This window comes from Chionomys nivalis, chromosome 1 (genome assembly GCF_950005125.1).
Source record: "Chionomys nivalis chromosome 1, mChiNiv1.1, whole genome shotgun sequence".
Lineage (NCBI taxonomy): Eukaryota > Metazoa > Chordata > Mammalia > Rodentia > Cricetidae > Chionomys > Chionomys nivalis.
The window spans coordinates 174,424,030-174,439,608 of record NC_080086.1 but is presented as its reverse complement, the minus strand read 5'-3'; the positions used below and the strand labels follow the sequence as shown (position 1 = coordinate 174,439,608).

Below are 15,579 nucleotides of genomic sequence, written 5' to 3'. Positions count from 1 at the left end.
GTGAATGGCATGCCTTTCCATGTGTCATTTCTGGAGACAGTCTGGTAGACATGAGTGGAATCAAGGCCCTCTAAGGATTTTATTACGTAGAGAGCAGTTGGGTTGCTTGATTGTTCTGAACAAGCATCTTCCTGATAAAGCAGGGAATGGTTTACCCTGCCCCTTGGCCAGCTTAGCCAAATGGGGAGGATAAGGACACAGCTTCCTTGTTAGTATTGCCATTAAAGGTGTGTGTGTCCTATGAGCTTCTCTTCTCCGCCCCCCCCCCCCCCCCGTATAGTCAAAAGACAGTGATGAGCAAAAGTCCATTTCTGGAAAATGTTGATAACTCCATGTTTGAAGGAAGACTTCTTTTTCAATGATACTGGGTTGCCTCATGATTTGCAATAATCAATTTGATAATTGTTGTTGACTTCCTGTCTCAGCTCATGAATAATGCCCCAAATTTAGACTAGTATGGCAGAAGGATTTGAATCAGGTAGTGCTTTTGTCCCTTGGAACATTTGTCTTGCTTGATTGTTCTGGACTTCAGCCAACTGCCAGAAAGGCATTTTTCCTTCTGTATGTGTGTAGTAAAATATGTGTCACATAAGTGTTCACTAGGGGGGGTTTCCAGCCCACTACAGCTCATTGTTAGCTTACCTTTTTTACCATTGTGCCTTTAGAAAGACTGAGAATGAATGATGGTCTCTCCTTTTCTCTAAGACTCTGTTTGAAGGGAGGATGGATCTCATTACTATAAATATTGTTTTCATCATAGCCTACTTCGCTGATTCTGAATGAGAGGAGCACCTTTGGCTGCTGTGGAAACTCTGTAGTACTTGATGGCTTGTTAAATTTTCATTATTGTATGTACATTAATTTAGATACAATAGTTCTGTTGCTAGGAGAAGGAAGCATCAGAAAGGAAGAGCTTGGTTGAGTGCAAAGTGCCTGTATGGCAAAAGTCAGAAAAGTATGCAGAACTTGCTGTCCTCAGAGGGGGTTTGCAGTTCTGCTGGCTGTACTGCAGACCTCAGAAATTCTTAAATCCAGCCACTATTCCCCCAGCATATGTAATGTGATATTTTGATGCTTGCTTACTCCATCATCTGTTTAATTAGCTTGAGAGACTGAAAGAATATGAAAGCCCTTAGCGCCTGTGTGGCCAAGTGCTTTGAAACTCAAAATGTTCATTCTTGGTTCTCTTGAGCAGAATGCATGGACTGGTGTTGATGCATTAAAATTGTTTGAAAATACTTGATGGGCTTTTTAAAATTTCTATAACTACTTGTGCTGATGTGATGTGATCTTTGTCTTCATGGGACACAGTTTACTATTATATATTTCCCTGGGTGGGAGAGTATTCCTCTGACACACACACACACCACACACACACACACACACACACGCACACACACACACACACCTACATCTCTTCAATATGCATATGAAGCATGACTAGCTGGGCTGATGTCCAGAGAAGACCAGATTCTGGACAAGGTTAAGAAACCAGGGAACTTGGAGTCTTATGTAACCTGGCTTCCATTTCAAAGATTGTAGGTGCAGTGTGACATAGCTTAAACAAGGTTCAGTTAGTCGCCATAGAAGAACAGTAATTAGTTTTGTGAACTCAGTTTCTAGGCATTCACCAGCAAACATATACTGAGTGCTCAGTCACTGTATGGAAGGAAGCACTGAGAATGCTCTGGGAACTGTTGTTTGACAATATTTCTTCTAAAAAGGTCACATGAGAACCACATCTGTGTCATATCTTCAAAATTTCAGATTTTTATGTGGTTATTTGCTTATTTTTCTCTGGACTATTTTATCCCAAAGACAAAGGGACATCTGTTTGTATCCACTGCTCTCCAGTAATTATTTCTTTTTTTTTCTTCATCAGGACACCCAGAAAGCAAAGCAGTTCCTGCCCTTTCTTCAGCGGGCAGGCCGTTCTGAGGCCGTGGTGGAATATGTCTTTAGTGGCTCTCGTCTCAAGCTCTATTTGCCCAAGGAGACTTGCCTCATCACCTTCCTGCTCGCAGGTGAGTGCGTGCCACAAGTGACTCCCAGTGTCCTTCCTTGGAGCCTCAAGCCCTCCTGTTTTTCCTCCATTCCTCCAAATACAGGCCTTTGGAGAATAGTTGGCAAGACAGCACAGAAACTCACCCTACTTAGATGGAAAGAATAGAAAATGAATAATCGAATTCTCCTACTTGGCATTAGCCATTTGAGTTCATCTGTTCCTGCCATGTCAGTAGTTAGCAGTTCTCAGGAGATGAACTGCACTATCCTCGGAGTTTCCCAGGTGATGCCACTTCCTTCTTTTTCTTTTATTCAAATGTTATCCGGATCCCAGTCCTTTAGAAAAATCTAGCCATGACACCGCTTTCACAGGCTCCTACGCCTGCAGTAATTCTTGTTGACTGAGGATGACATGCTGGGCAAACCTTCCTCTCTTTGCTGTCTAGTTGTTCACCTCTCGTAGCCTGCCTTGTTGGGTTGCTTAATGTTTCCCCAGCCAGCAAGACTGTGTGAATTATGCTCTCTGAACAACTTACATTTATGTATTCAGGGAATAAACCGCTTCATTTCTTCACTGCTGGAAAATAATAAAGGTATTTATTTCCTGGCAGCCCTTGCAGAAACTGGTCTTTGAAGAAAGGCTGTCATTCCATCCTCCCACCCCTCACCCTCATTCATCCACTCACAAAGGACACGTGCCGTTGTGCGCCCCAGATGCACGTTGCCTTTTCTGTTACTGTCCTGTTGCCTCAGCACTTCTGTGGAATTCTTGAATAGAATTTGCAGTGGTTGAAGAGAGGCAAGAGCCTTGCTTTCTGACTGTCTGCTGCCAGATTTCTTTGGCCCCTTTTTTCCTGGGAAGCACTGAGAACCTCTCATTTGTATAAGGGAGCTCCCTCAAGCCCCAGCTAAAGGGGTTGAGTTATGCGTGGTAAACCTTTCCCCAAACATCCTGACTGTGCAGCTCACTGCTTTTCCTTGTCTGTCCTTGACAAGGCACCTCACAGCTCCTACCAGTTTGATGGTGGCTCCCCAGCTCTGTAGGTTTCCTGAAAGGCCCAAGGGAAACGTGACTCCATGCTCATGGGCAGTTGTGGGAAGGACGCTTGAATCAAATCCACAGCTGACTGGAGGGCAGTTATAGTAAGGTGAAGCTGCAGGAAGCTGTAAGTCTGTTCCTATGGCATTTGTGCCCTGTTCTTTAGACTCTAGCTGAAAGCTTTCTTGGCTCTGAGTTCTTGTTGTGGGGTTTAACGTATATATTCAGCTCGTTCTCTGATCTACTCCAAAAAACAAAATTAGCCTTTTGACAGTATGGAGTTTAGTTCAGGGTGAAAATAGAAAAAGGTCTGAGTGTTTCCCGGGAACCTGACCTCAGATCCATAGAGTAAAAAAACACTGCTTTCTAATCTCGGCTCCTTAAATGGAGCCAGCTCAAGATGTGTGCTTGATAGGAGAGTTTTGCAGGGTGCTGCTTGTAAACCTTGCTTAGAAGGAAGCCATGTTACTGTCTGACACTGCATCAAGCAATTCCTCTGTATACCTGGCATTATTCTAATCGTCATAGTTCCTAGACCTTGCCTATGTTAACTTTCACAAAATAAAGTCTAGACGTTCTCCATTTCCTATCAGGTCTACCACCTTCTGATTATATTTCTTAGCGTGTATTTGCTGATAAATGCAGGAGAGAATGTCAAGGGTTGTTGGCTTGAGCCTCGGAGTAGATTATGAAGGCCATAATCAAAGCCAACATGGTGATAGAAACAGGTTAAAGGAATGGGGTAATTGGTTTGGCTTTGTGTGTGTAATATTTATAGTTTCCATGGAAATGTTCAAGCTCATCAGAAGAACCTACAAATGCTCAGGTCAGGGAGTACTCTGTATGTATGTAGTACTTTAGGTTCTTTGTGTGCCTCCAACACAGCTTTAGGAGTAGTCTAATCCACTCCATATGTGGAGTAAACAACCCAGAAACTCCATCATAAGTTAAGGATTCGTATGCAGGCAGAAAAGATATGGTTCAGGGAGTAACAGAAGACCACTGAGCATAGTCCTCATGTAGCTAAGGGGACAGAGAGCTTGTATATTAATCAGAAAATCACAGGTGACCATTGTCAGTATATTTTCATCAGAGTTTCAACCAAAGGCAGATTTTGGATGATTGGAAAATACCATGGAAAGGAGCAAACTTACCGGATAGAGATTGCTCAACCCAAAAAAATCTAACAGAGAATGAAAGATACTGCATAAAAAAAGCTGACTGGGTAACATCGAAAAGGGATGTCCGTGTCCTGGGTACTTCTAACATTGAGGCATACTTTTCAGTCATGAAGGTGATATGTTGGAATTGGAAAGCTATCGAGTATAGCTATTATTTTTCTTAAACCAGTTATAAAATGCTAGATAAAAACTCAATAAAATCTTCATATAAAAAAAGATGGAGTAGCCAGACCTGGTGGTAAAACCTGTAATCACAGCACTCAGTAAATGGAGGCAGTCTGATCAAGAGTTTGAGGCCAATCTCTGCTAGATAGTGAGGCCAGCCTTGATGAGGTGCTGTCTCCAAAGAGGAGTGTGCAGATATGGGGAAGACAGAGAAAAATCCTAGGAAATGTGTGGTTTAAAATGTTGAGGGTCCTTGTTGAGAATCCGAGAAATGAAGGAGATTGTGGAAGAGCAAGAGCACAGTACCTGGAGGAGTTAGCAGTTAACTAGAACATGGCTGGAGTGAGAGTCTGCTCAGAGAGACTGTGACAGTGAAGGCGAGTGTAAGCATAGACCTGGAAAGCTGAGTTGTGACTGTCTACCTACAACAGTCTGTTCTCATGGTAGAAGATAGGTGTCATATACATACTCCACGTCATATAAAATGATACAGCAAAAATGATCTCTTTTTGCAACTAGGAAAGAATTTGCATTTTAATTCTCAAGGGGAAAGTCAAGACATTTGTTGTGATCAGTTCCCTCCTTGCTGCTCTTATTAATCCCAGCCTTTTGGAGAGCCCTCTGTACTTGAAGGTGGGGTGGACACTTTCCATTTTTATGTGGCCATTTTTGGGCAGACGGCCCCACAGCTTGATAGGGAGTGGCATTTGGCCCGAGCCAGCTGGTCTCTCTGTCACGGTTCCTGCACCCCTGTACGTGAAGTGATTGTTTAGTCAGATGGGATAGCAGGTGGGGCTGGGAGAGTCAGCTGCAGCTAACAGGTCAGCGCCTCCTGACAGCTCCCACCCTTTAGTCCTTTCAGCACCTGGCTTAGGTTTGGTCAGCGAGCAGATGACCTTATCCCATCAAAGCTGAGAGTCTTCAAGGTCCCTAAGCCTGCTGCTGTAGCCTCCTTTACACACTCATTTTGTTCTTAGAGGCAAATGCTCCTGTCCTGAGTTAGCAGGAAGCCGAGAACCCCTGGGATCTTGTGTTTGTTTTAAAGCATCAGTTTTCCTTGAGTAGCATTTAGTAAGCTTTATACATTCCTTGTCTTAGAACAAAAACAGCTTACCTGTACTCTTTGATTTCAGGTTACGTTCGCTTGTCGCGTGTGTTAAGCTGTACTTTGGTATCTTGTCTAAGGTAGACTGAAGCATATATTTGTAAATCATGTGCCTCTTGTCCACATTCTGTGAACATAGATATGTGTCCTGCTATTGCAATGACCTTTGCGTGAAGTTCTCAGTGTGAATCACATAAGGCCTTTTGGGCCTTGCTGAAGGCGCGGTTTAGGAAATTGTCATGCTGAGTAAGCATAGCAGGTACAGAATTAAAAGAGGAGAATAATTTGAGGCTTTGGGTTAAAGTAACATAAGGAGTCATATTTAGGTATTTGGGGTCTCTTACCAACCCAGATTGAGACCCACACATGCCTCTGTTTGCCTTCCCTTCTTCTTAAAGGGGGTGGATCTAGTCTGGTGAGTTACAAGCCAAGATGAGTGGGGCGAGGGGCCAGGGTAGATAGCTCTCACCTTACATAGAACTCATGGGACAAACTGCCTAGAAGGCAGCAGCCACTTGGCAGGGGTTCCCTGTGAGTCACAGCAGGTGACTTATAATTAACCGGTTACAGCACATGAAACAGGACTAGAAAATGAGGCTTCCCTTTGCCTGCCCTTTGGCATCTATTTTACTTTTCTGTCTCTCTTTCTGATTATTGCCCCCCCCCCATGCAGTCTGACTAGGGAGGCAATAAGGTTCTAGATGCCTGCATTTTAATGAGTGGTAGTGGGTTTGTTCATGGTGAGTAAAAGGTGTGGCCATGTGTCTGTCCTTCCACCTTGAACGTCTTTGAACAGTGTTTCGTTTCTTTCCTTCACTTTAAAGTCTCTCCAGCCTGTTGTAATGGGAATATCAGCTGCTTGTTTCAGTAGACCAAAAACTTGTAATGAGCAGAAGGGAGGAGAGGCAGGTAAGCAGGAGTACCCTTCTCATCTCCGGGCCCCAGGAATGGTGAATCCCCATTGGTTACCAGTGCCTAACCAAATTACACAATTAAAGCCAATGTATGCTTAAGTGAGAAATCCCCTTCTGCTATCACAGAGGTGCTAATGAATCAGGCTGTTACTATGGTTGTGTTTGCTGGGCTTCTATCCTTAATTAAGCAATTACAGGGTCTGCTGATACTTATGAATTCCTTTCAGATACTTTAATTGAATTGCAACTTAATGGATATTTGTGAAGTGGAGTATTCTTTCTCTTGGGACTTCCCAGTTTGGATGTCTCCCCTGCCTGTGTGTTTTCAGTTGGGACCCATCACCCGAAATGGACAGCTTGACAAGACACTTTCCTGAAGATTCTAACTCTTTTCGTAGCCACGTTAGAGTTAAGTTCATCTTAGATCATCCTAAAAGGTCACTTCTAGGTAATAATTAGTACAACAGGTTTGGGAAACATTTGTGACAAGGCCAAGATTTTTTCACAAGTTTATTAAAAGGAAGATACATAAATTAGCAGATTATTTATGCTCTTGTAGGGTAAACAACCATACAAAACCAAGGAATAATGAAATTAGAATTATCAAAAGTATAAGCAGCATACCATAAGAATTGTCTTAGTTCCTTTTGTGTTGCTACCATGAAATACCTAAGCTAGAATGGGTAGTGTAGAAAGGAAAAAAGTGTATAAAGTAGATTTAGGCTCTCAGTTCTGGAAGCTGGATCATTTAAGATCCTGGTGATGCCTGCAGCTGCTTTCTTCTGGTGGGGAACCTCCTGCTGCTTCAACTCAGGGTGGAAGAGCTGAAGGGCAAGTATATGACTAAAAGAGAACAAAAACTGTGAGGGACAAAGTCACTCCTGTTAGCCTACTCCTACGATAAGTCCCTTAAAGTCCCTGTCTCTCAACACTGCCACTGTGCCAGATAGATTTCAGCGTGAAGTCCTCTGGGGACGGACAGGCATGGGGGAAGCATAATACAGGATGGCAAGCCAGATTCAAAGCATAATAAAAGTACAGAGGAAAGGATACATAATTGAGGGAGGGAAAAGTCTTCCAGAGGAGGTAGCATTTGAGCATCCAAGAAGATCCAGAACTTTTCTTTTGGCAGAACAATTTTGTATCTGTTCTCAGAAGAGTTTCCTTAAAGGATGTAGTAGTGATGGTGACTTTTCTGTTTCTGTATTAGTGCGTAAACATCCTTCTCAAGGACTTTCCTGCCATTGAGCTTCAGTGTTTTGGTCTCATCTTGAAGTCTCTGCAGGTTCACCATTGGTCAGGCGGCTAAGGATGCAAACCTCTGATTTTAGCCCAGTTGTCTACTACCATCTTTAGATCGTGACTCAGTCCCCAGAAAGGGCTGCCTTATAAGATATGAGACAGTCAATGGCATGGTTATTTAGTGATGTTTCTCTCCGGACAGCATCTTAGGAACACAGAAATGCATGATAAATTTATAGCATACTGGAGCCGGGCGGTGGTGGCGCACGCCTTTAATCCCAGCACTCGGGAGGCAGAGGCAGGTGGATCTCTGGGAGTTCAAGGCCAGCCTGGTCTACAAGAGCTAGTTCCGGGACAGGCACCAAAGCTACAGAGAAACCCTGTCTCGAAAAACCAAAAAAAAAAAAAAAAATATATATATATATATATATATGTATGTATGTATATATAGCATACTAGCAGCTAAGAATATATAGGCATAAAGGGGGGAGGAAAGGATAAAGTAGCCAGACTTGGTGGTTCACATCAGTAATCCCAGCACATGGGAGGCTAAAGCAGGAATATTGCCATAGCAACAACAGCAACAAAACACTAGGTAAGAAGAACATACCTTAAATTACAAACACATGAAAAGCACTTTGAGATTCTGAAACAGTAGCAAGCATTGTTTGTTTTACTATCAGAGAGCTAAGGCCAACTTGCTCCATATTCCAAGAGCTGTAGATCCAGAGACCAGTGTTGACTGACTGCTGGTTTGGGCTAAGGCAGAGCAGCCTGGTGTGTGTTATTTCAATGATTCTATCAGAAGAGAGAGACTTGATTAGTAAGAACCTAGAAATGCCCATATCTGGGGGTGAGCCATAGTTCTCAAAAGGTCAGACCTGTGGGACATAATGGAGTGTTTCAGGGGAAGAGAGGAAAGGCTTCGATTTGTTCAGTAGCCACTTCAAATATATTTTTTATTGAGGCAAAGTAATAAAGTCATCAGTAAAAATGAAATTTGTTCAGCATAGTTCAAAGCAGCCTCAGGCCTTGCATTGAAGGATTCCAGTTTCCAACTTTCTTGTGCTGACCAGCCTGCTTATCTTGGTATGGTGCTGATGATCAGGTGATGAGGGAGGCAGCAAGGACCCTCTGCAGTTCTGTGCTAACCTGTGTAGCCAGGGGCTTCTTACCTGAGAGTAAGATAGTCACCATCATGGCACCCTCGGTGGAGTCGTGTCAAGTGTCTGTGGGCCTCTACGTCTGGGTGTTTGATCCACACCATCTCATGGGTGTGTACCAAAGATAGGTACCCTTTGTATAACCCTCCCCTAGGAGGGGCACTGCGAGTGCCTTGGCTAGTCATGAGAAGGTTCCCTCTTGGCTCTCCTAATCTGCAGAAGGCTGCTAGTGCTTCAGAGGTTTTGGTTAGGTGAGATAAGGGTGATCCTGGCTAGAAACAAAACCGGTTAGAGCCTCGAGGGTTAGCCAGCAGCAGAGCCACTAGCATTTTCTTTTCAGTTCCTGCTCCTTCCTTCCTCCTTTAAAGGGTTTTATTCTGAGTCCTCCTAGGGCAGAGAAGGATGGAGAGAAGTTTTCAGAATGGCTCTCCTGGCATGTATCCAGTACTAGCACCCGTCTGTGGCTGTGCCCATCCCATTCGGTGGCTTTTTCAGAATACATTTCAGTATAGGGTTGTTCGTCGATGTTTTCTTTTCAACACCATCTTGTCAGCTTGCTGGCATTGCCTATTAGCCACTTAGTAGTACTGATGTAACAGCATCCTGTATTGGGCTAGTCTCCACTAACTGAACCTTATGGGGACGTCTGTTTGACCAGAAGTGTAACACACTACACCTGCTCTTCATGCTACGCGGTATGGGAAGGAACACAAGCTGGGCAATGGACTGGAGATTGAAAAACACACAGACACACACAGGGGGGAGGTCACTCTTGAAACAAGCATGCCAGAATGTCCTACTTTATTGTGTTCCACGGTAGCTTATATAGGGTCTCCTTGACTAAATGGCCACACCCCAACTCTTGGGGTTTTTCAGCTTCAGGCCCACCAGAAACCACTCCCCTGCCATCAGGAACTCCTGAGGGTCTCATGTTCAGTGCAGCTGCAAGCATAGGAAAAACAAGTTGTTTGCAGGAAATTCGGGGTCTGGGGTCCACAGTCCCCAACACAGTAGGATTGTAGAAGCAGACCCTAGATGTAAGACAGAAAGAGTAAAAGTGGTTTGATGATTTAAAATTAAAGGGAGGGCTGGAGAACTGATGGCTCAGCAGTTAAAGGCACTTGTTTGTGGAAGACCCAGATTTGATTCTCAGCACCCACATGGCAGCTCACATCTATAACTCTAGTCCCAAGAGATCTGGCACCTTCTTCTAGCTTCCATGGACACTAAGCAAACATGAGGTGCTTATCCCTGTGTGGAAGGAAAAGCATCCATGCACAGAAAAATTAATAAATACTTTTTTTAAAGAGAAATGCTGTGACGTCTTGTAATAAGCAGTCCCAGGGTGAACAGTATCATTAACACTACCTGTAAAATGTATCTTTGTTGCTATGGGAACTACCTCTCACATCTTCTTTTCAATCCAGTTTAAGGAGGTTTTACGTCACTTGTTTCTCATCATTGAACAGTGAAATGGTCTTTGCCCCTCTCTTCTGCCCCAGGTCATTTCTTTCTCTACTTACAGTTTGTTCACAAAATTACTGGGGCTTCTCCAATTTATAGGCTGGATTTGAACAAGACTGTACAGCTTTAGTAGGAGCTGCATACTTAAGTTGTCAGTGGTTTGGGCCACCATGCACATTCCTCTAGTTGGCCTTCAGAAGACCTCACAGACTTGCACTCCTGGAAGTGGGAAGCACTCCCCATGTATGAGGCCACTAAGAAGGCCCTGAGAGCCGGGCGGTGGTGGCGCACGCCTTTAATCCCAGCACTCGGGAGGCAGAGGCAGGCGGATCTCGGTGAGTTCGAGACCAGCCTGGTCTAGAAGAGCTAGTTCCAGGACAGGAACCAAAAAGCCACGGAGAAACCCTGTCTTGAGAAAAAAAAAAAAAGAAAGAAAGACGGCCCAGAGAGCTGTTTCTCATCTCAGTGCAGTAGCAGCATTTCCAGAATCTGATACAGAGGTGCCAGCACCGGCCTTGTAAGTGCAAGAATGAGGCATAGAAGTCCCTGTCATCGGGAATGGCACCCACATGGACAACTGCATCCACATAGAGCCTGAGAGAGCTTGGGAAGTAATTCTAGACACAAAATAACATTGTTAAGCATGGCTGCTTGATAGCAGCACTTTCTCAGGCGGGCCAGAGGCAAGCACTCTCATTAAGAGAGGCTTCCTGACTCAGCTTTAGCTGCAAAACCTTGCAGCTCTTCTAAGAGATCCTGCCTCAAAGCACTTAAATGGTGTTGATGAAAAGCTGACTGCATACTTTTTGGTTGTGGTAGGGACCTTGAAATGCCATAGAGTTGTGGCAGTAAACATGGCTGCAGCTAGTCCCCTGCCATGAGGCTAGACTCTCAGAAAAAAAGCTAAAGAATGGGCTGGATCCAGCCGTCAGCGCCACAGCTTTAGTCCTACCCATATTGCTTAGCAAATTAAAGACTCACGTGGTCAGAAAAACAGAGATATATAGTAAAGATAGATTCAAAGACGAACCTCTAAACAGTTTACTGTGTATTTAAAAATATATGTAGACTTGGGAGGAAAAAAAGGGATTAAGAGAGAGAGAGAGAAGTCGGGTGCTGTTGGCACACACCTTTAATCCCAGCACTCAGGAGGCAGAGGCAGGCGGATCTCTGTGAGTTCGAGGCCAGTGCCTGGTCTACAAGAGTTAGTTCCAGGACAGGCTCCAAAGCTACAGAGAAACCCTGTCTCAAAAAACCAAAACAAACAAACAAACAAAAATATGTGGATAGCATCTGAGACACAATTTTTCATCACTAGAGCTTTTTTTTTCATTTATTTTCATTACTTAGAAGTTACTAAAAGTTTTAACTATGGTTTCTTTTCTCTTTGCCTATGATATAATAAAGAGATGTACATCTTCTCTGGCTCCCTGCAGGCTTCTAGAATGGGCTTTGGGAAAACTTCACATTGGAGCTTTCTGGCTTCTCTGTAGTCTTTCCTTCTGTGTACTTTAATTGTGCTTTACAGTAGAACAAACACTATGAACCCTCATGCATACCTTTACTGGGGAGTCAGCAGGCTATCAGAGAAGTCCCCACTTCCCTGCCCTTGTGTGCCTCCTTTTCCTGAGCTTGTACATCTGCTAGTGATTTTTCTAGGGTTAATTTGGGTGTTTTTATTTTTAAATTGGAACATGGTGTCTGTCTCTTCTCTGTGTGTTTTGGATGCAGCCCCTGTGCTAGGCATGCGGTTATTAACTCCGCTGATACACCAGTTCACTCATTAGCATTTGCATTTTAAATTACAAACCAGAGCAGACGACATTTATGCTATATTTATACCATTTCCTTCTTCATGAATGATGTTGTATGTGCAGAGAATGCAGAAATAACTCGTGTAGAACCCTGATATATTTTAGTCTCTTTTTCAGCAAACTGCTATTTCTTTTTACTCTTGATTTTCATTGTTTAATAGGATTTTTTTTTTTATTCTTTTCCAAGTTTAGACTTACTCGTGAGTGCTGCTGATTGGGAAATGCTAACGACAACCAACCCTCCATATCAAAATAGGCACATTGCGTAGAGTGGCCATCTTTCTCGTTCACGTGGTGTTCCTTGTAAGCAGCCTGCTTTGATTTGAGAGGAGCAGAGTTTTCTCCTTCCCAGAGTAGTGGGTGGGAAGACATGGTAACGGAAACTTGTTCTTGCTTGTATCTGTGCTCGCATCTTCCTCTTTTTAAGGGGATTAGTCACTGGTTACTTGCTAACACCTGTTATTGCTCAGCACCGCAGGGGAAGCAAAGGAAATGGTGGGACCTTTAAGAGGACATTTGGACATTTCTGCTGTACATATTAGCGTATAAAATGCCAGCACAGCAGCAGGCCCCTCAAGATGAGAGCTTTCAGTGGCTAAATCTTCTTGTGCAGTTCCTGTTCCTGCTCCTGGCAGATGATTACTTCATCATATTAAAACCAAGACCCAGGTGAAAACAGCACAGTTATGGACTGTAGACCCGTGACCGGAACCTTCCCGACACCCCCCCCCCCCAGTGCTTGCTGAATGACGGTAGACAGCAAGCTCTGCTAATAGGTCTCACCCATGTTGTTGTGCTTTTCCTATAATCAAGCACCTGATTTTGTCCCTTCTCTCTTTTTGTTAAACAGTTCTTTACCCCCATACAATTAAAATTACACCAAAGGGGTTCAGAAAAGTCACACTGAAAATAAAGATACATTCTGGCAGTCAAATCTTCAGGTGATCTAAGTTACTGTCCTTCTTTCTAAAAATTTTTCTCCTCTGATAGTCATCTGCTAATAGCTTCTTGAATAAACAAGACATAAAGAGCTGCCTCTGAGGCTGGTGGTCCTCATACAAGTACTTCACCAATGCAGAACCTGAGGCCCGGGGCTGGGATGTAACTCTCGGTCGCTTATTGTCTAGTATGTGTAAGCTCAGTCCCTAGCACTGATTTTCAAAACTAAAATAAAATCTTGAAGCTTTAATATGTGTGATTACTGCACCTATGTCATATTCTAAACGGTAAAGAAATTATATGGCACAGGCAAAAATCATTCTAAGCCCACTTTCATAAAGATCTGCCTCCTGCTATGAGTTTGAACTTTCATTACGTACTGTCCCATCATACTTATTTATCCCTTGAGAGGATCGGTCTAGTAAAATGAAGGCTTAGGTTGGTAGATTTTATTTTTTCAACATAGTAGCATTTGAACTGTATTGCTTTCCTAAATTCTACTGATCATACTTGATGCAGACTTCTGTATGTCTTAAAATTGTATTAATTAGTTTCATGATGACATCTTACCTGGGTTGTACCAATTCAGAATTCTCCCTACGACATTCACACCCCGCCCGACAGGGAAATACCGAAGTCAGATCACCAAATAACTCCAAGGTCAAGTGATGGGTCCTTCCACTTATATCATCACCATATCACAGTTCAGCCTGTGCCGATTTCCACCACACACCTTCACATTAGTTCATCTTCTCTGAACAAAGCACACAAGAAATTCATTTTAAGACAGAAGACAGTAGCTTGGATGATAAGTGCTTGCCTAGCATGCAGGACACTCTGAATTCAGTCCCCAGCACCAAATAAACTAGGGTTGGTGATCCATGCCTGTAACCCCAGTATTCTAGGTGAAGACAGAAAGATCTGAAATTCATAACTTGTACATAAGACCGTGTCTTAAACATGAGAGAGAGAGAGAACAGCATGAAAAGTTAATATTCAAGATAAAATTAATATGAAATTGTTTCATACTTTTGTATGTCTTCTTGTAGAAAAATCCTTTTGGATACATTCAGTGTTTACCACCCATGAAGACAACTCATGATGCAGTAATCTTATACTAGGTCTTCTTTTGGTTTCTGGGCCTATTCCCTGCTTAACCTATTCTCTGGAAAGTAAACTGTGCTTTACAGGGTAGCCTAAAAAACAAGGAGTGGTGATTGGTCCCCAGAGACTTCCAAGTGATAAGGCAGGGCAGAAGACATGTTGGCAGGTGCCGCCTTGCAATCCAATTGAGTGGTGTGGCAGTGGGCATTTAGATCTCACTCTGCATGTCCATTGAGTAACTTGTACAAATGCTTCCTTCGGGTTCTGATGAAAGCAGTGGAGGCAGATAGACGGCTCACTAAAGAGCCCTGAATCCTGTAGCCTAATGTCTGTCTTACATTGGCTGTCCGGTTGTCTGGTTGTTGCCAATCACTCCCATCCTGCTGAGTTGGTTCTCCAGGGAAGAATGTGCCTTAACTGTGTCCACACAGTCCTAGACACCCAGCCCTCTAGGTACCTGCCTCCACTATATCCTGGCTTCTGGCGGAAACCTTGAATTAAGTGGTTTAGGAATAAACTGCCTGACTGCGTTTGTGCAGATAGCTTCTCTCACCAGCTATCTGAAGTGCTTTTTGAAATACACGGGAGCCCTTTGTAAGCTGCTTTATAAGCTGTGAAGTCCATTGTTGCTGCTCTCTGCAGCCAGCGTGGCTCTACCCTAAGTAATGTCTCCTTGGCTCATGGCCAGAACTGGGTATTGCAAACTCTAGTAAGCAGGAAAGCCGCCCACCAGAGTCACTAGCAGCTGTTGTAGGTTGGAGGATTTGCAGAAATTGAGATTGCTGTTCCCAGATATTGGCACTTGCCTGGTGATGAATGACCGAGTCTGTGCAAGGGGACTCTGTATGCTTTCCTTCAGCCTTTTATTCTCAGCCCTCTATTGTGGCTTCTGCTCAATGGCCCCGTTGTGGATGAGGGCCGCTAAATGCTGGAGTGAGTAGCCTGCCTCTGCCTCCATTCCCTCCTTCAGTTGGCCTAAACTGAGACATTAAGAATAGCTCTTTGATCCCCTGATCTGAGATTCCTGAGGCAGGAATTTTATGGGACATAACACAAATGCCAAGGGCTAAGAATTTAACCTCAAGAGGGAAGAGAAATAAACTTCACCTGAAAGCATACTCCTTCAGCTTTATGAATTCAGCTTTGATTACTCTGCTCTTAGCTTAACCCACACATCTCCTCTGGAATCGCTTGGGGGGTAAGACCAAAGACCTGCCTGTTCTTATGTAGTCATTAGTAGATAGTGTTTGTTTATGATACGATAGCCCAAGAGTGAAATTCTTCGAGGGCAATGCCACTCTAATTTCTTACCACTCGCATTCATGCATATTCATGTTTGTGTATGTGGAAGCTAGTGTTATAATGCCATCTTTCTAGAGATCAACCAAGGCATGAGTGACCGCAGTTAAGGCTCCAGTTCCTGCCATCCACTTCTCACACGCTTT

General features: G+C 43.6%; 1 protein-coding gene across 1 annotated transcript in view; it reads left to right on the top strand.

Annotated features, from left to right (window-relative positions):
- Positions 1–15,579, top strand: part of Snd1 (staphylococcal nuclease and tudor domain containing 1) — a 408,394-nt gene that overhangs the window by 263,273 nt on the left and 129,542 nt on the right. The window contains exon 15 of the mRNA XM_057771546.1: positions 1,883–2,024. Coding sequence (XP_057627529.1) covers positions 1,883–2,024 — 142 coding nt within the window. The remainder of the gene's footprint in view (positions 1–1,882; positions 2,025–15,579) is intronic.